Source organism: Carcharhinus amblyrhynchos, chromosome 4, assembly GCF_965287045.1.
Source record: "Carcharhinus amblyrhynchos chromosome 4, sCarAmb.v2.hapA, whole genome shotgun sequence".
NCBI lineage: Eukaryota > Metazoa > Chordata > Chondrichthyes > Carcharhiniformes > Carcharhinidae > Carcharhinus > Carcharhinus amblyrhynchos.
Window position 1 is genome coordinate 35,350,857 of NC_137327.1, and position 20,806 is coordinate 35,371,662.

The following is a 20,806-nucleotide window of genomic DNA, read 5'->3' on the forward strand; positions in this document are numbered from 1 at the left end:
AATAAACTTTTAAAAACTTTCAAAGCACTTCATAATGATGGATGTCAGAGCCACCGGACGATAGTCATTAAGGCACACTGCCTGGCTTTTCTTTGGTACCAAGATGATGGTCGTCTTCTTGAAGCAGATTGGTGTAAAGAGAAGTTGAAGGTGTCTGTGAAAACTCCCTCCAGCTGCTCCGTGCAGGACTTGAGTGCTAGTCCAGGTACCCCATCCAGGACAGTTGCTTTCCGTGGGTTGACTTTTGAGCAAGCTGCTCTGCCATCTGCAATGGTGACCTCGGATACAGGTTTGGCCAAGGCTTCCAGGATGGAGGGTGTGCTCTCGCTGACCTCTTCAAAACGGGCATAGAATATGTTGAGTTCATCAGGGAGGGGTGCATTGGAGATAGCAGTTTTACCTGCCTTCAACTTGCAGCCTGTTATGTCTTGCAGACCTTGCCATTGTCGGTGGGAGTCCTCGTGGCTAGCCTGGAATTCTAGCTTGGTCTAGTACTGGCCTTTAGACATATTTGATGGATCTCCATAGATCATAGAATCCCTACCGTGTAGAAGGAGGTCATTTGGCCCATCGGATCTGCACCGACCACAATCCCACTCAGGCCCAATACACGTAATCCCATATATTTACCCTGCTAATCTCCCTGACACTAGACATGGCCAATCAAACTAACACATGTTTTTGGACTGTGGGAGGAAACCAGGGCACCCAGAGGAAACCCACACTGACAGTGAACCGAGGACGGAATTGAACCTGGGTCCTTGGTGCTGTGAGGCAGCAATGCTAACCACTGTGCCACCATGCCATCCATATTTTATCCATGTATTACACAGAGCATCAGGTATAAATTTTTTTTTGAGGTTGAGAAAAATACTTTATACTGATATACAGTAACTAAGCTAGGGTGTACAAGCACTAAGCTTAAAAGAAACTCCTGCCTCCCAGTCTGCCTGGACCCCCTACAGTTTGCCTATTGCCACAACAGGTCCACAGCAGATGCCATCTCACTGGCCCTACACTCAATCCTGGAACACCTAGATAACAAAGACACTTATGTCAGACTCCTATTCATAGACTACAGCTCAGTCTTTAAAACCATTATTCCTATGTGACTCATTTCGAAACTTCATGTCCTGGGGCTCGGCTCCTCTGCCTGCAACTGGATTCTAGACTTCCTAACCCACAGACCATAGTCAGTAAGGATAGGTATCAACACCTCCTCCACATATTCAATACAACTCCAGGTATAGTGGATAATGATCATACAGGTCGTCTTGAGCCTCAACCTGACTACACATGAACTGAATCAGAGCCTCAATCATAATTTATATCCTGAAATCATAAAAAATTGTGTGTGCTTAATATGCAGGCCGAATCAAACAGGTGGCATGAAATACTGCAATCAATTACAAATATTCCTGTCACATACTAAATACAGTCAGTGGGCTGTAATTGGACCATATCTCGAATAAACTCTGGCTGAAGTTACCATACTTCAAACAGCCTATCTATAGCCCTTCATCCAGCTTGACACTCGGTAGCTGTCTATTTATTCAACCATTGTCTTATCTGCATCTTTAATGTCCCCAGCCTCTTCCCTTGCTCTTCAACTGCCTTGAAAGAGCGTTGGTGACCATAGATCTCTGCATTGGCCCATGGTTGTGCCTGGCAAGATGTGTCAGCGGTTTGCCAGTATCTTCCGTAAATGGCTGATCAGGAAACTCTCCAGTTCTTACTGCTTGCTATTGGTATATGGGCAGGATTTACAGGTTGACAGTCAACCAATTTGGCCAAGTTATGAATGCACTTCCCATGGCCATCAAATCCAGGGAGCTTCTGGCTCAGATTACCCACTGTGCCATAAGACCTTCACATTATCCTGAGTAGAATTTTGACACTCTCCCATTCTGGTTGTTCACCCTGATATGATCACAGATTTATTTCTTCAAGTCCAAAGGGTGTGTCTACCTGGTTCACAAACGGTTAGCTCATCTGATTGGATCCTTCAAATGCTCTTGGCCTCACTCTCTTCTACAAAAACAATCAAATTCTCCCAAATTAGAGCAGAGATTAAATAGAAATCCCAGATTCACTTCTCCACCATCTGTATCCCTCCACCATCAGCTATGATAACCAGCATAAAGAGCTCATGGACCTCTTGGTCACAAAGATCAATACAAACCAGTTAGCTATCGCTGCTGCTTTCCTGCTTCTGCACTGTCAAAACTTCCCTCCAATCCTCTATTTCCCAGCCTCGAACAAAGTAAACTTAAGGAATTTTCAATCTTTCAATCAGGCATTTTACAGCCTTGCTGACTCGAGTCGAGCAAATTAACTCCATAACCTCTGACCTCATTTTTTTCTATTGGTGTTTTGTTGTTATTTTTGGACAGCAGCTGTTGGTGATGATTCAGTTTTCCCATTTACACTGTCTCGAGGCCCACCTTTTGTTTCTTCACTTGCTCCATTACCATCACATTTTGCCTTGCACCATTAAAACTTCTGCCCTTTTCCACCTTATCACAGGCCTTCCCTTTGGTCCTTTTCATTTCCTCCCTCTGATTTCACCACCTATTTTTGCTTTAAAGCTGTCAATATTGCTAACTTTTCCCCACTCTGCTGAAAAGTCATTGTCTGAAACACGAAGGCTGGAATGTTAAGGCCATTCAGTCTGGTGGGATTTACCCATCCCGTTGTGGTGAACAGAGTTTAGGCTGGGATCCAAATTCTCTGACTTCACTGCAGCTGGAGCATGGCTTTTACGGCTGGTAAAACCATGCCCAATCTGTTTCTAGCTACCCAGATGCAGCCGTACCTGCTTTTCAGGATTTTCTGTTTCTCTTCCAGATTTCCGGCATCCACAGTATTTCACTTTGGTATCCTTGAATTTACTATTGCTTCCTAAATCCTTCCTAATATTGCCTGCAGGTTTGAATCTCTCTTGTCAGTTTTTGCCCATGCCACAGTAGAGGAAATAGCTCTGATCCAAGTCATGTGACATCAAAATGAGGTGTATTTTCTCTCATCCTCTCTTCAGCCTTTGACAGTATTGATCATAATTCATCTGCCTCCAATTTTTCTCCTACATTTTCCAGTAGTGAGATGGTCCTGGCTTTGTTCCATATTTCCTAATCAAATTGTGGTCAGAGTATTTCTGATAATAATTTCTTATCCTGGTTCTGCATCATAACCTCAAAAGCCCCGGGAGTCTTTTGCTCTCCTCCTGTCCACGCCTACATTTTGCCCCTTGGCAGCATCACCCAAATTCACAGGACTAACTTCCATGCAATGCGTACTTCCGCTGACAAACAGTTCTATATCTCCATCACCTCTCCCGACCTTTGCATTGTCTGTGTTTTCAAACTGCTTGTCAAACATGCAGCCTCCAACGCATCGTGCTTCCACCAGTTAAGCAATGAAAGAGCAAAGCCGCTGTCCTCTTTCCTGTCACAAACTCCGTACTCTTGCCAGCAATTCTATCCTGCTCCCCAGCAAGTATCGCAATACAAACCAGACTGTTTGCAATCCTGACATCCTACCCCAACCCAAACGGCATAATCTCATACTCTCACTGTAAAAAAGTTGTTTCCAGCGGAGTAACATTGTCCAACTCCAGTGTTGCCTCAGCCCACTACTGCAGAAACCCTCATTCATAGCTTATCACTTTAGAGACTCAATTGTTCTTTCAGCCATTCCCCCTGATTCTGTAACCCACAGCTCATTCAAAACACTGAACCATTTCCTATGTTGTACATCCATCAATCACCCCTGGGCTCTGTGACCTACGTGGTCCTCCAATGCCTCCAATTTAAAATTCTCATTCAAATTTAAATCCCTCCCTAGTTCTGTAACCCTTACAAGCAACCCCTCCTCAGATTCTTCACTCCTCCTAATTGGGCCTCTAACATATCTAACCTTCTGGCACAGCACCATTTATGGGGGTGCCTTTCATCACATTTGCTGCATACTCTGGAATGACTTCCCTTAATATCTTTGCCGCTCCATCTTCATGTCCTCCTTCAGGAATCTCCTTAAAATTTATCTACGCTCCAATATCATTTTGATGAATCTGTGCAGCGCCTTCAAAGCCAACATACTCTTCCTCAGGTGCGGTGCCCACAACTGCAGACAGTACTTCGGATGGGGGTCTGAGAAAGGCTCTGCGCAACTGAAGCATGGATTCCTCCCCTTTGAAATCTAGCCCCTTTGAGATAAAGGCCAACATTTCATGAGTATTTTGATTGCTTTTTGGAAGTATATACTAGTTCCAAATGATTTGTTATTTAAACTCCCAAATGATTTGTTATTTAAACTTTCCAATCCCGAAGCAGTTCCGTACACGAGAATGGGATATAAGCAATGTGAAATTTCAGTTTTGAAGTTTTTAAGTTTATTTATTAGTGTCACAAGTAGGCTTACATTAATACTGCAATGAAGTTACTGTGACAATCCCCTAGTTGCCACACTCTGGCACCTGTTCAAGTACACTGAGAGAGAATTTAGCATGGCCAATGCACCAAACCAGCACATTTTTTGGACTGTGGGAGGAAACTGGAGCACCCTGAGGAAACCCATGTAGACACAGGGAGAACTTGCAGACTCCGCACAGTGACCCAAGCCGGGAATCGAACATGGGTCCCTGGTGTTGTGAGGCAGCAGTGCTAGCCACTGTGCCACCGTGCAGGTAAAATACATTGATATTTGCCAATCTATATTACCAAAAGCAGAACTAGAAGCAAATGATGGGATATTTATTTATATTAATCTCAGCACAACAACCACTGATGTCACTGCTATGAAAGATCACCAGCGGTATAACTAAAAGTCAAGGGCAAATTTCTCCCATTTATTTAGCAGCAGTTACTCTTAACTTAAAATGTTTTCAGATTTAAACTCAATTTATTGAATATTTGCATTTAAAGCTAATAGTTTCCTATCCAACAACAGTGAGTTATTGTACGCATCTTACCTGTAAAACAAACTGGGCATTTAAAAGTACCTCCCATTCCTTCAAAGCTGTGTTCAATCAGGTGGCACAGTAGCTTTGCTGGCGAGTCAAACATCTGATTACACAGTTTGCACTCATGATTGATGCCTTCCTCTGTAAAAGTTCAAACAACACAACTGTTAGTTAAAGGAAAATACAGGGTGGGGGTATGCAATGATGCTGTTTGAAATGTGTATTTGAAAACTAACAATCTAACCAAAGTACTGAATATGATCACAATAGGTGACGATAAAAAATGTCGACATTGTTCCAACCATTCCAGCTCTAATTTGTTACTGCAATCTATTAACTTTTGTACAGTCAACTCCAAGGGTACATGATGATGCATTTATCTCCTTAATCATCAGCATTTGTGTTTGACAATATTTACAATGTGTCTGCTAGAGTTCTGAAGATTTAAACAGCAATAAAACACAAATCAACATTTGTCTGACCTCAAAACTGCGACAGTCGTATTTTTTTTACAAAATTCCTGGATTTGGGATCCTTCTGGCAGCTGAAGATGAGCATTTGGAGCTGACAGATTTATTACATCCTATCAGATTTGATGACAGCAGATTAGGACCCTGCTGATTCTTGGTAACAGCCTGTCACCAAATCAGGATTAGTTGCACTGACCACAGATGTTTTTGATTGGATAAACCTAACACCTTTCCCACTGTGCTTTTAGAAGCAGTGAGGCTAAAGCTAAATGTACCAGTTTTACAGCACTAAGTGTTAATATTTGCTTTCTTTAACAGTTAGACAAAACGCATAGGCTACAGTAAATTATTACGTTATCATTCAATTAAGGGCGAGTTACTTGGGCTGGTTACATTTCTGAGCCAATCAGGCAGCCCTTGCATGGCTGTCCAGCACTACAACAAAAGACTAGTCAAGAAATAATGAACGCAACAGATACTTTAGGAAGAAACATTAATAGGAAATATTAACAGTGAATTCCCCCCAAGTCTACCTCTTCCCCCTTTTCTCCAGATGGCAGTAATAAATGGGTTGGAATCTTACTGGCTCTCTGGTGCAGGTTAGGAGGCAAGAGTGCCTTTAAATACCAGGGCTCTTTGGTTCAATTTTACTGCTGGAGAAGTTTCTCAGTAATGGAAAGAGTGGTGACTCAGCACCCTGCCAACTAGACAGTAAAGGACTGAATAGGGGCCTTTTGCATGGTATCTGGTTAGGGCGAAGATGACAGAGCTATGGTTGATGGCGCATGGAGGGGAGTGTCAGCAGCAAAGACCACCACTTCGGCCCTTACTGCCACTGGAGAGGTTTTCCTTCCAACTGTCAGGTCCAGCCTGTTTGACCCTGTCAAAAAATTAACTCTCTATCACCTCTGTCAGTGTGCCTCAAAATAGAAAGGCCACACAATTCCCTTGCAGCTTCAGCAGCAGCCACCTCTCTTTGCAATGCAAAGGCTGCAGAGTTGTTAGCCCTCTGACTGGGCCAGCAAGGTGAAAGGCCTGGTAGCCTTTTACAATTGGCTGCCTCATCCATCTGCCGACTTGATTGCTTCCTTCTGACAGCATCATGGCAGAGGTCCCACCTCCCACCCAAGCATGCTGGCTATCTGAAAACATCCCTGATGTCAGGACTTTCCACTCCTTCTGAGAAGATCTTGCTCATGGTGGTAGCCTTATGTACTCTGCATAAAGAATGAGTGTGCGTATACTGTGTGTTTTTCCTTTTATGAGTGAGATGTGCAAGGGTATATTGTGTGTAGTGCATGGGATTTGGGAATGTTGCCTATGTGGGGGTGTGTATGTAAATATGGGATGTGCCTGTAAGTGGGGGGATGTGAATGTGAATGTGTATGGGGGGAGGGGAAGTGCAAATGTGAATGCGGGTGTGTATACAGGTTAGGCGTGTTTTTGGCAGTGTTTGGCAATGGAATTGTGCTTTTTGTTGCGGTTTCAGTAGTCTTCTATGTGTATGGGTGTGTATATGTGGATGAGCGCAGTTGTGTGTTCCTGAGGGCAAGTGTTGAGTTTGCATTTCCTCCCCGTGTTTGCATGGGTTTATTCTGGATGCTCCTGTTTCCTCTCACAGTTCAAAGATGTGTAGATTAGGTGGATTAACCATGGTAAATGTATGGGGTACGGGAATAGGGTGGAGGGGAGGGCCTGGGTGTTTTGCTCTTTCAGAAAGTCAGTGCAGGTTTGATGAGTCAAATGGTCTCCTTCTGCACTGTAGGGATTTAATAGTTCTATAGTATGTGAGTAGGTGTAGGGAAGGAGGAGGAGTGTCTGTGAGGGTGGGAGGTTTAGGTTTTGGGAAGGCAGCAAGGAAAGTTACACAACTGAAGGTAAAGTCGTTCCAGGATAGCACCTTTGATGAAATTGTCCTTTAAATTCTGGCGATGGTGGGGAAAACATGGGAGAACTTTCTACACACCCTCCTCATGTCAATAAGGCCAGGTATTTCTGCCCATTCAGGTCAGGTCAGCATAGCAAACTGTGGTTCAAGGCAAGTTCTGCTCAACATCCTGGCAGGTATGATGCATCTGCTGTAACCATGTAATATATGATGGGAGTTACATCTTTTGGCATGGGCAGGCGTGGGTTCCACTTTATCACACTTGTGCCGACAGAACAAGAAAACCTTCAGGCCTGAACTAGCTTAAGTAGTGTTCGAGTGCAACAGCTCTCAACATTCTCCTTCTGAGGCCTCCCTTCTTTGTTAGAAAAATTCCACAGACCCATCAGTAATTTTTCTGTCCAAAAATAAGTAATGCAAATATACATGTATTTCTTCTTTTCATTTTACTTATTTAATTGAAATTTCTTGTTGGTGCTGAACAACAATTTTCAAATCTCACGCCTACTTGTAAACCTGGAGTCTCGTGGCATCTTCCCCAAATACAATGCATTCTTTAAACAATCTTCAGTTGTGTAATAACATGAAGTAGCATTTCTGATCTTGCTATAACCTTCACTGATTAGACAGATTAAATTCTTTCCTGTATCCTGAATTGAGCTGCCTCTCATATCTGTCACTAGGAGGGAGAAGCGGATTTAGGGAAGTGGCAAGGTGATGATACACTCAGCCAGTCCTTTCACCTTCCTCATTCCAACATTACCAATGTATATAATTTGAACAGCATTGTACTTTTTGTAACTAAAATATTGGAATATTCGTAATGTTCTCATTACTGAATTGAAACATCTCAGAGTGTGTCTCGATCGCTGGAGAAAATGTGAATATCATTGCACTTTTCTGTTATGGCAATTTGAAATGTTTCATGATGTTTCTTTTAGATATTTTTTGAATAAAGTAGATTTTTCCAAAGAGAGTCTCCATCTGGACAACATCACCTGTTGTTGGAGGATCGTCAAGTCAGTGAAAGATGCTCTTTGGTCTGCCCGAAACTTGTTGGTCTTCCAGTGCAAAGAGCTGTCCCTGATCAATTATTGCAGACTGGCACATTCCAAAGCTACGTGCTGAGGAATATACTAAAGCTAGGGTTAGTCCCACCACAAATACTCAATGAGGAAAGGCTACTGTCTAAGGCCTTTCAGTCATCGTGAACTAAGGAGTGTGGAAGTGTATAGAATCCCCTTGGTTGTATGTCTCACTTTGAATGTACACAGTGAATATTACATTTATGTGGACAACTTAAATACCTTCATAATGTCTGTAATGATCATTTTGAAATGTTGGTAACATTTCTTTTGATTGTATTGAAGCACCTCAGATTGCAACATGATGTATGTAGGAAACTTGAATATTATTACACTTTGCATTTAAAGCTTATTTATTAGTGTCACAAACAATAACTCTGCAATGAAGTTACTGTGAAAACCCCCTAGTCACCACTCTGGCACCTGTTCAGGTACACTGAGGGAGTATTCAGCACGGTTGAAGCACCTAAGTAGCACGACTTTCGGACTGTGGGAGGAAACCAGAGCACCCAGAGCACGGAGACACGGGGAGAACGTGCAAGGTCCGCATAGTGATCCAAGTCGGGAATTGAAACCGGGTCCCTGGCACTGTACCATCCTGGTTTTGTGTCCTGGTGGTTTTTGTGTGATGATCATTTTGAAATGTTTGGAATGTTCTTTCAGAATTTTTATGAAAAAAGGCAGTCACTATCTGGGACTGGAGAGAGGTGGTTTTTGTTGAGATTCATTCTGAGCAGCTCTGTGACACAGCACTCTGTGCTCTGTGGACTTGTCTCAGGGACGTACTCTGAGACAAACATCAGCTATTGCTGGAGGGTCACCAACTCGGTGAAAGCCACTCTTTGGTCTGCTCAAAACTTGTTGATCTTCCAGTGCCAAGAGCTGTGCCCGACCAAGTGTTGCAGAAGGCACATTCCAAAACTGTGCTGAGGGTTACACTAAAGCTTGAGGTAGCCCCATTGCATGGGGAAAGGTCACTGTCTAAGACATTTCAGCCATAGTAAATGGAGGGGAGTAGAATTTATACAGGCCCCTCGGCCGTATGACTTGCATTGAATCTGTATAGTGAATATTATATTTATCACAATTGTACTGAAGCACTTCAGAGTGCAACTTGATCAATGTTGACAATTTATTATGCCATTTGTAATGACTATTTTGAAATGTTTGTAATGTTCTTTCAGATATTTTACAAATAAAGTACCTTTATGAAATAAAAAAGTCTCCATCTGGTTGAACATAAACATCTTTAACAATGTTGAACACTTTTTCATGTAGTTAAAATGCTTCACAGGAATTAATTACTTTTAAAATGCAGTGATCCTATTTAGGTGGGCAAATTCACTCAGATCAAGGTAGCATTTAAAAACATAGAATCATAGAATGTCTATAGTGTAGAAGGAGGCCATTTGGCCCATCGAGCCTGCACTGACAACAACCCACCCAGGCCCTATCCCTGTTACCCCACATGTTTATACTGTTAATCCCCCGACACAAAGGGACAATTTATTATGGTCAATCCACCTAACCTACACATCTTTGGACTGTGGGAGGAAACTGGAGCACCCGGAGGAAACCCATGCAGACACAGGGTGAATGTGCAAACTCCACAGAGGCTGGAATTGATCCTGGGTCCCTGGTGCTGTGAGGCAGCAGTGCGAACCACTGCGCCACCATGCCGCCCCTATTTCTTCTGGGTTGTCAGCAATTAATTTTTGGATATTGTGTACAAATTTTTCTACACTTTGGTTGTTTTGACAGATCCCTTGAAACCATCTTGCAGCTCCTTGGGGGTTGGGGGGGGCGGGGGAAGGGGTCTCTGATTGTGCATAAACTAAAACTTGTTTTTGTATGAACTTAGGTAACACAGTACTTGCACACTGACAAAGCCATTAGCAAGGTGCAAAAGAAGTGAAGAGATAATGAAGCACATCAAAAAAGAGGCGATTGGGTCATACCAAAATAAATCCTGCATGGTCAGCAACTCTTGAATGGGACCCAAACATGTGCAATTCTAAAAACAATCTGGGGTTCAAATCCTGACTCCACCACTTTAGGGGATTACCTTGGTGCTTCAATGCACTAAAATAAGTATACCCATATATCTGTATAATAAATGAAGAACAGACCAATATCACCAGGCAGCTAAAACTGAGTGTGTTCTGTTAAACACAGTGACATTTCTTAAAACTTTACTCAAGAAAGAAAGGTAAAATACAAATAAGTAGAAAGGCATATTCCTTAAAGCTACTCACAAATACAAGATGCACGTTTCTTTGGCTCATTGGATTTTTGCATGAGCCACGCAATAATGCAGAAAATAAATATTTGCGTTTTCATTGTTAATTTAACATACAAAGTGTACTTAAGGGAGTTAGTGTTGTTGGCATTGAATTAAAACTATAAAAGCTTTAATCCCCTTTTGTGTATAAAGTTACAGCTGGAGCCTAAAATCTTTTAGATTTCACAGATTTAAAACAAAGGTAATTATTTATTGTCCTCCTAAACATTAAATGGAGTGGAATAAGCAGTCTGCTGACTTTTCACTCATGGCAGTTATGATCTACTATTGCACTCCTTAGAAACTGTCACCACAGATGAATGCACTAGTATAAATATTGTCTAGAATCCCCTTAGGGATCAATGACTGCTACAGTTCATGTTGTTTACATTTCAAAGCTGCTATAGCTCTATGAACAATAATTATTGATTAATTGATTAAAAGGACAATTGCATCCTCCTTTTCAACATTTTAACAAATGCTAATGAATTTTGAACGTAGATCAGTCTGTTCAAAACAAGGGTACCAGCTACATCAGTGGCTAAAAGTCATAAATTACTGTGCAGTTAAAAAAAATCTAAGCAAATATGAGTTCGCAGCAGGGAACTAATAATGCGCCTCCAGCTGTTCCAGTTAACCTGCAAATGTGGCCATCTGCACCTCAGGAGAGAAAGAAAGAAAGAAAGATGGTGCCAGGGAGAAAGAGAGGAAAAGAAGGAAATATCGCCAGCACAGGCAGAACCTGCACCCAGAGCAGCAGGGGTGACCTTGCTACTTATGACCAGGCAGACACGTACAGTATTAGCAAAAAAACTGATAGTATACTTAGTGTATATTAATAGCTTTCTAATAGTTCTGTTGTGGTTTTTGCAGATTTAATGAGAAAGTAGACTTCCTTTTTAATATTCATGCTCACATTGCATGGTACCTGTTTATTGATGTGGCATAGCATGTACACAAATCACACAGCAATAAACACTCTAAAGGTGGTTCTCAGGTCTCCCAAAACATTTAAAATTAAAATCATGCTTTCTTGAGGACGTTTGAACCAGTAGAATTAATGGCATATTCTGATAAAATCCACCTGAAACAGTGTTTCTCCCTCCACAGATGCTGCCTGATTTGCTGAGTATTTCCAACATTCTGTATTTTGATTTTAGATTTCTATCGCAGGCAGTATTGCGCACACATCTGTTAGCACTTTCACATTTTTTATTTTTCAAAAATAATTTGTGTTTATGTAGCACCTCTAACATTACAAAACGTTCCAAGGCACTCGCCAGAGTTTTGCACATAAACAGCTATTAGGCTGAAGATCAAAATCTTAGTCAAAGAGGCAGGTTTTAAGCAGTTCCTTAAAGGGTAAAAGGGAAGCAAGAAGTAGGCTTGTGTAGGAAGGGTATTCCTGGAGCTGAGAATCAAGGCAACCAAAGGCACAACACCATGGTGGCAGGATTTAAATTAGGGGACTCAAAAGGCTTGAATTTGAGGAATGCTGATGTCTTGAACGGTTGTGGGACTGGAAGAGATTACAGAGATGGCGTGGGCGACGTCATGAAGGGATTTGAAAACAAGCATGAAAATTTTCAAAAAGAGCTGCTCAACCAGGGGACAATGCACTGTTAATTCAGCGAGCACAGGCATGATGCGTGAACAGGGCATGGTGCGAACGAACTAAGATACAGATAGGAAAGTTTTAGATGACGTCAAGTATAGGGAGGCTAGAATGTGGGAGATTGGCCGGGATGTGCATTGGGATGTTTAAGTCTCGAACTAACAAAGGCTCAGGCGAGGGCATCAGCGTCAGAGGAGCAGAGGCAATCCGTGATGTTAAGGAGGTGAAAAACAGACAGTCTTAGCGATGCTAAGGAAATGTCTTTCGAAGCTCATCTTGGGGTCAAATATGACAGCAAGGTTGCGAGTAGTCTGATTCAACCACCGACAGTTGGAAGGGAGAGGGATTTTCACATGTTAAAGCTTTCTCTGTCAGGCAAGATATTGTTAGTTATGAATTTCAGTTATTCACAAATCAAACTGAACTGGACAGAGACAGATTTCAGAAATACCCAATATTGTGACTGCAGCATTGGCTGGGGACAAATCACTGCAACGTTAGCTATCATGCGCCATTGTGTTCTTTATGTCGAAATTTATATTTATATCATTAAATTTATACCAAGGTGAACATGTTAAAGCTGAAAAGTTAATTGTTTTGGCAATATAGCATTCTAATGTATTGGGAGATTAAAGGTGTACCACACTCGTTTGTCCATTTTTACAGATTTCCTTGTTATTGAATATATTTCCCCTGTTTTTTACACCCATATGTTTAGTTTATTATTTTTAACACTGTTTTTTACCTCCAGGAAAACAAAGTGATCCAGTATGAAAACATTTAAAGACAACCGATTCCAAATAACACAAATTAGGAACAAAATACAGAGAGACAAGGCAAACAGAGAACCTGCGTTCTGGATACAATAGAGTAATGAAGTGATTATAAAAGGACTTTATTTTTATATGTGTGCACTATGATGCTGCAAGATGCAGAATTTATTATACAATTGTTTCATGTGATTCTTCAAATAAATTTGCACTTCAACACCACAGAAACACGTACAAGACAAAGCTTGCTGATTTGATACTTAGGAAAATATTGCTTTGTGGGAAAAGGTTCTAATTTATAAGTTTAAACAATTCAGAGATAATGGAGCTAGTCAATACATTTTTCTATTTGCATGTGCTAAATTATTTAGTTGGGCAGCAAGAATGAGAGAAAAAAAATGAAACACACTCTGGAACGGAACAAAAGAGGCAATGCTGTGGCGGGGAGACAGAGAGTTACTGTTTAATTCTGGAAATGCTGATGGGGATACTCTCCCCTTTCCAACAATTTAATCTGTCGTATTGCTTCAACTAGAGACAATATTTCAAACTAACACTTCCAATTAGATTTGATTTCCAATTTGCAAGAATTCTTTTTTTGTTTCAAACCATCCAATGGTACTCTAATTTTAAAACAGACTTGAAAATAGCTTTAAAAAGTACATAAATCTGAAAATTCTGCACGTTGCAGAGGCCAATCGAAATATGCCATGAGAAAGTTATAAATTGTCTTGGGGAATGTGATAAAAATATTATTTCACAGTTACTCATTGATTATTCTATTTAAACCAATTCTGTTTATTTTTAAAATAATTTTAAAAGATATTAAAAACATGCTTCTGTATTGAGTTTTCAAATATGTGCTGTTTCAATATAATCCATGTAAAATACGACAGCCTTCATATATCTCTGAGGTCGATTGTTCCCAATGTAAAACTCAAGCTTAAACACAATGGGCCATAATTTGCTGTGGGAGTGAATCTAATGGGATCTGGTTTAGGTTTTACGCAGATCAAGCAAGTATGTATCTCCTTAATCAACGTGGTTGAAAGATTGTGAAATTAACATTGCATAGGCTGAGAAAGAAGTATAAGAAAGGCTGAATTCAATATCAGATCAGATCCGAAAAGAGAAATAAATAAGGAAATACTGACTGGATTGAGAGCTAGAGAGAGGGAGAGAGAAAAATGAGACTGCTTTTAACATTTAAATATACAACAATAATTACATCTGTTAAGGGATGAGATTCCACGCTTAGGATAGTTTCAGTGCCAATGAAGCCTCTTGGCTGTAAGTCACACTTATCACATTGCTAAAATGGAAATAAGATTGAAATGGCCAAGGCCTATCATTCTGTGGTGAGTTTTCTTTAAACATAGCAACGTCATAGCAATCAATGTATTTCAATAATGAGCCATTGATGCATGACTGAACAATTATTTAAATAACAACAGAATTTTCCAAATTTATTGGCAACTGTACTGTACTCTTTTACAACTCTAAGAAATCATGATATATCATTTTAAAATCATATCAATTTGGTTTTGACCCATTTTTCTGATAACCAGTATTTGACAAAAGTTGACTCCTAACAAAAGAAAGCGAAGTTGATTGAAGTCCAAATGCCTACTGTCCTTTGATCATCTGCCTGGTTGCATCTCCACAACACTGCCTAACTTTGCCCCGCGTCAGCTCACACGCTGCCAAAGCTGTTATCCACGCCTTTACTACTTTTAGATCTGATTGTTCCAATGCATGCACAGCCAGCCTCTCTAATTCTATCCTTCCTAAACTTGAAATCATCCAAAATTCTGTTGCCTTAGTCCTTACTTGCACCAAGTACCATTCACCCATTGCCTCTGTGATTGTTGATCGACATAAGCTCCTGGTTAAGAAATGCCTTGATTTTAAAATTCTCATCCTGGTTTCAAAATCCCTCCCTCGCCATGCCTCGCACTCTCTCTCCAATCTCCTCCAGCCCCAAAAGGATTTCAGTGCCCATCCAAATCTGCCCTCTTGGGCCTCCCCGATTTGTGCACCATTGGTTGTCGTACTACCAGCCATCTCAGCTCTAACCTCTGAAATTCCCTCACCTAAACCTCACACTCTCTCTTTCCTCCTTTAAGATGCTTCTCCAAACCTATCTTTCTGACCAAGTTTTAGCCATCTTGCCAATATTGTCTTATGTCAATGTCAAACTTTGCTTTATGACTCTCCAGTAAAGTCCTCTGGAACACTTGATTACTCTGAGGCTGCTACCTAAATAAAATTTGTTATTGATTGTCTAAGGACTGGGTTTGAATGCTGGAAGTTGCAGTCCACGCATTTTCAATTCTCAACACACAAACCATTCTTCAGCACAATATAAAAGTTAACTGGTAAATGCTGTAGCCAAGCTTTGATGCAAATTATTTCTATTCTTGAAAAGTAAACTTTTCACCTGAGATAAATAAAGTGTCATACAGTGTGGAAGCTGTTGTCATGCAAACAGAACAATATTTTTGTATCTTTTGGATAGACTGAGGTGCTTTGTATACATGTTGGAGAGTTCCATTGCAACATAAAAACTATATTCAACTTGACAGCAAGGTTTGCATTGTAAATACTTTGAATAGCTTGAGCATAATGCTGCAATAAACAAGGCACTTGGCTCCTGCAGCAATATCCCTTCCCCCAAAATGGGAATATACGTTTATTTAACATTTTTTCAAGATAAATTGAAGCTATAAGATGTCAGCCGTGGCTTAGTGGTCGAAGTCTTGCCTCTGGGTCAGAAGGTTGTGGGTTCAAACTCCACTCCAGAGATTTGAGCATATAATTACTGAAGGAATAATTGGAGTAATTTTTCATTGGATGTACACAAATTTAAATGATGTCCACATGGACTAGTTTGAGCACAAGGCCTTTTAACAATAAATTTAGGGGAAAAAAGCAGAATTGGATAAATCTTAAATATAGTAGAAATGGCAAAAATGACAAATGTGATGGGTTCCATGAATGCTTTCAATCACTAAGTCACAAAGGGGCAAATACTCTTCTTCAATATTATATTGTTGCGTGCATTTTTTATGGGTTGGGGTGCACAATTACAAGGTATGTTCTTATAATTCAATCACTCAGGGAGATGTAACAACAACTTGCATTTAAAAAGTGCCTTTATTGTGCAAAAAAACCCCAAGGCACTTCACTGAGGCATAATGACCACTGATTAGAAAAGATGATATTATGAGAAGCATTCAAAAGCTCCTTAGGAGATGGATTTTTATGGGAGGGGGGATCAAAAAGGTGGTGAGGAGGTTGGAGAGACAGAAAGATTTAAGGTAGAAATTGTATATCATGGGTCATATGAGACTCAAGGCTTGCCTCCCATTGTGCAAGTAAAATGGCAAGGCAGGGCTTACATGATCAACCAGAGTCAGAGAGTCTAAGGAATGGAGTACAGAGCTCGAAGGGGTTACAGGTAGGAAAGTGTGATGGCATTCTAGGATTTAAACTGGAGGACAGAATTTTAAATGAGGCATTGGCAGGGCGGGATAGCCAATACTAGTCAATAAGAAGAGGTGATGGGTGAATAGGATTAGATGCAAGACAGGATATGAACAGCAGAGTTTTGAAGTGAAAAAGTGCACGGTGGGCATCTGATCAGGGGAGCATTGGAAATGTTGAGTGTGGAAAAAAGCACAGATAAGATTTCAGCAGCAGATGAACTGAAACTGAGGCAGAGATGGGTGATGTAACACATTGGTAACCAACCATCTTTGTGATAAGAGAGGAAATGGGGGAGGAAGTTAAGCTTAGAGCTTAATACCCTGGTTGCAAATAGTTAAACAGAGTCAAAGACGGAGACAGAATCAATGGCAAAGTGATGGAATTCGTGACCAGAGCCAAAGGCTTTGGTATTGGTTTCATTTTGTGTTTGTCTAACTGAAATAAACTGTCACAGCCATGACTCAATAGCAGACGAGCAGTTTGACAATGCAAGCGGCAAAAGATAAAAAGGGTCTTTGTAGAGCCTCTTCTCAGGAGATCCAACGGTTGGAGATTGCGTCTGAGATTATAAGCCTTTTAGGGTAAAGTACCTCTTCTTGTTCCAAGTTTCTGATGTCTATGTTGTTAAGAAAAGGAAACATGTTAACTCCGGAGTTAAACGTTTTCCCCATAAAGTACTGAATATGACTTACCTTGCACAATTCTGAAAATACATATATCAGTATTACATTTGTATTACTAATTAGAAATAGAAATAAGAAAAACTATAACCTTGTCCCAGTTTTTAAATGAATGCAAGAAGAGTATGCCACACCACAACTATTCATGAGTCAGAAATTAGAATTAAATAGAATCTAGACTGTTATCAAGTCTCATTTCTTGTCATGAAAGGGATAGAAAGCTGGTTAGCAGATAGGAAGCAAAGAATTGGATTTTTTCCAATTAGCAGGCAGTGACTAGTGGTCTACCGCAGGGCTCTGTGCCAGGACTCCAATTGATCACATTATATATTCAAGATTTGGATGAAGGAACTAAATGTATTTTCTCCAGATTTGCAAATGATACAAAGTTAGGTTGAAAGGTGAGCTGTGAGGAGGATGTAGAGATGTTTCAATGTGGTTTGGACGGGTTGAGTGTGTGGGCATATGCATGGCAGATGCAATGCAAGGTGAATAAATGTGAGGTTATCCACTTTGATAGCAAAAATAGGAGGTACATTATTATTTGAATGGGTATAAATTGAGAGAGATGGATACTCAGCAAGACCTTGGTATCCTCGTGCACCAGTCACTGAAAGTAAGTGCGCAGATACAGTAGGCAGTAAAGAAGGCAAATAGTGTGTCATGGTGAGAGGATTTGAGTATAGAAGTAGGGATGTTTTAGTTCAATTGTATAGGGTGTTATTGAGGCCACACCTGGAGTATTGCGCGCAGTTTTGGTGTATTTACCTGAAGAAAGATGTTCTTGCAAAGGCCTACCACACTGATTCCTGGGATAACTGGACTATTGTATGAGAAGAGGTTAAATTGGTTAGGATTATATTCATTGGAGTTTAGAACAGTGAGAAGGGATCACATAAAGCTTATAAAATCTTAACAGGATTAGATAGGGTAGATTCAGAAAAAATATTCCTGATGCCGGAGGAGTCCAGAATTAGGGGCCACAGTCTCAGGATAAGGGGTAAACCTTTTAGGACTGAGGTGAGGAGAAATTCCTTCATCCAGAGTGTAGAATTCAGTCCTACAGAATGTAGATGAGGGCAAAATGTTGTGTGATTTCAAGAAGGAAATAGCTTTTGGGGCTAAAGGGATCAAGGGACGTGGGGTGGTAGTGGAGGGGGGTGGGGAGGGGAGATGGGATCAGGATATTGAATTTGATCAGCCACGATCAAAGTGAATGGCGCAGCAGGCTTGTAGGGCCGAATGGCCTCTTTCTGCTTTGATTCTCAAGTATGTTTCTATGTATTAAAAGCTGAATTTGTTCATAAATGAAGCAAGCAACATTTTTTAAATCAGGCAGCTAGGACCAGAGGAACAAGTAACTTGATTTGTCTAATCCAATGCACTAATCCTTATTTCGCATTCAATATTTTTCTCCTGTGAGTCCCCATCACCCCATCCAGCAATCACTTCAGTACAGCACACAGAGAGGAGACAAGCTAAGCCCTTTCAAGAGGGAATAAGGTGACTCTTCTTCCACTCCATCACTTGATCCAATGTACATTTTACATCAGGAACTTGTAGAGTGTAAAATATCAATGAGAGATCACTTTGCTCCAGTGTGCTGTTGGCTGTACAATATCAATCCACCCAGCTACTTTCCGACTCAGAAATAAAGTGATAATGTGCATGAATTATTTAAAAAGTGCACCTAATGGTTTGAAATATGCAACAATCTTTATTGGACATCTTTTCGCTGAAGACACTCGGCGTTGTCCAGTGATCTGTATCTGCTGCAACACTTGTCTTATTAATGTTGCTTTTTAAACAGCTGTGTTCTTTTACTGTAAATTTATGAAAATTTCAGGCCTAATCCCCCGAGTCCTGTTGCACAGGGAACATTCAACAACCTTAGCTCTATAAGCACTAGACTTATTGAGCCACTGATTGTCCCCAAAATGATAGTCTAATGACTGCAGGCAAGGACATATCGAGTATTAGCCACATGTAGTGGCAAACAAATCCACAAGAGAAGGCAGCAGCTTGTACTTAAATGGATTCCCTTGTAAATGGTGAATGTTTTCACCGTGTATAATCACACCCAATTTTCAAAAACTCAAATTTTTTTATTTATGGGAACATCTATGCTACAGTGTGGTTCTTTCTTTAAGTTGGAGTAATTTACTTCAAACTAGCACATTTAATGGTGAACAGATCTTTGAGAATATACCAGAGGGATGTGGCTCAGCCACATGTAACTCAATATATGTCAACAGCTGTAAAAATATTGGTTGGGGTAGGCAGAAAAAAATCCATACGCACAGATCATGTGCCCTGCTTACTAGTTATAAGTGCTTTCAGATTTCCCCCTTGCAAACAGTAATTGGGTAATTCTGGCATGAGCAGTCATAAAACCAGAGGTTTTCTTTGAGGTTGGATGATCAAAAAGGCTGTAAATGAAAATGATCTTAATGTCTGAGGCCTACTGAGTGACCATGGCTCTGTCTGTAGCATAAGGGTTTGTTCTAATCTTTCCAACTGCAATGTTTCAGCAGCCCATATTCCTGGGGAGTTCACAGCTCCCCAGGGTGAACATACAGTAAATTCTAGCTAATCCCCTCTGCATACAAATGAGCCCCTGGTACTTGAAAACTGCAGGACCAGACGGCTTGAATACACTGCTGGTTTTCTGGTCATATGCTTTAGCAAGCAAACAGAAAAACAAATGACAAACAAATATTATGTGACACATAATATATACTTGACATTGCCAAACACAATTTCAGATAAAGTTTACAAAGCTGCCGGTAATGCTGAAGCTAAAACGCCCGCGGATTAGTCTCCAGATGACTTGCATCCACTGTAATCATTGTGGCTGAGTTGGGAATTCAGACTCACCACAGTCTGGAGTCCAGTCCGGGCTATAGTCCTTTCCCTTTCTCAGCTAGACGCATGCTTCCTTGTGAAATCAAAAGGCTTACTGTCACTCTTCCGATGGTGCAGCCTTCCTGCTATGATATGTATGGAGGTGATGAGGAATCAGAATGCTGCTCTGGCACCACCATGGAGCCCTGAGGTTTTGCCCAATTTAGCTAGGGACCTTATAAAAGTGGAGCTTGTCTGCTTTCATGCATGCTAAAATCCCTCAGTTGTATTGCAGTGTGCTAACTGTGTATAAAAAGAACAATGGCTTCATGAAAATCATTGCTCATACTGTTTCACAGAAATCCCTAATGCACTGCCTGATGGTTAGTTTGATTTTCCTTAAATATAATTCACAGCCTTGTATTGTATCATTGTATAGGGCTTCCTTTATCCCTTCAATACATCTGATATTGATAAGAAAATACATATTTTGAATTAAAACATTAAAAACCATATCTAAAAACAAATAAATGTTTAAATTTATATAATAATTTATCACCATGTACATTGTTAACTAGTCATTACAGAAGGACTTTTTTTTAGATTTCAATGAAGGAATTCTCCTTAGATTAGAATTGACCCTATTGTCTACAAGTCGTGAAATGAACACGAGGTAAGGGCAGACTAATCATAGACAAATTCAACAGCGCTGTTCATTAGGCTA

The 20,806-nt window shown here is 40.6% G+C and overlaps 1 protein-coding gene across 8 annotated transcripts in view; it reads right to left on the bottom strand.

The window, feature by feature from the left end:
- Nucleotides 1-20,806, bottom strand: part of znf423 (zinc finger protein 423) — a 377,947-nt gene that overhangs the window by 41,577 nt on the left and 315,564 nt on the right. For all 8 annotated transcript variants that reach the window (XM_080186964.1, XM_080186963.1, XM_080186961.1 and 5 more), the window contains one exon: nucleotides 4,970-5,101. In XM_080186964.1, the coding sequence (XP_080043090.1) occupies nucleotides 4,970-5,101 (132 nt within the window). The remainder of the gene's footprint in view (nucleotides 1-4,969; nucleotides 5,102-20,806) is intronic.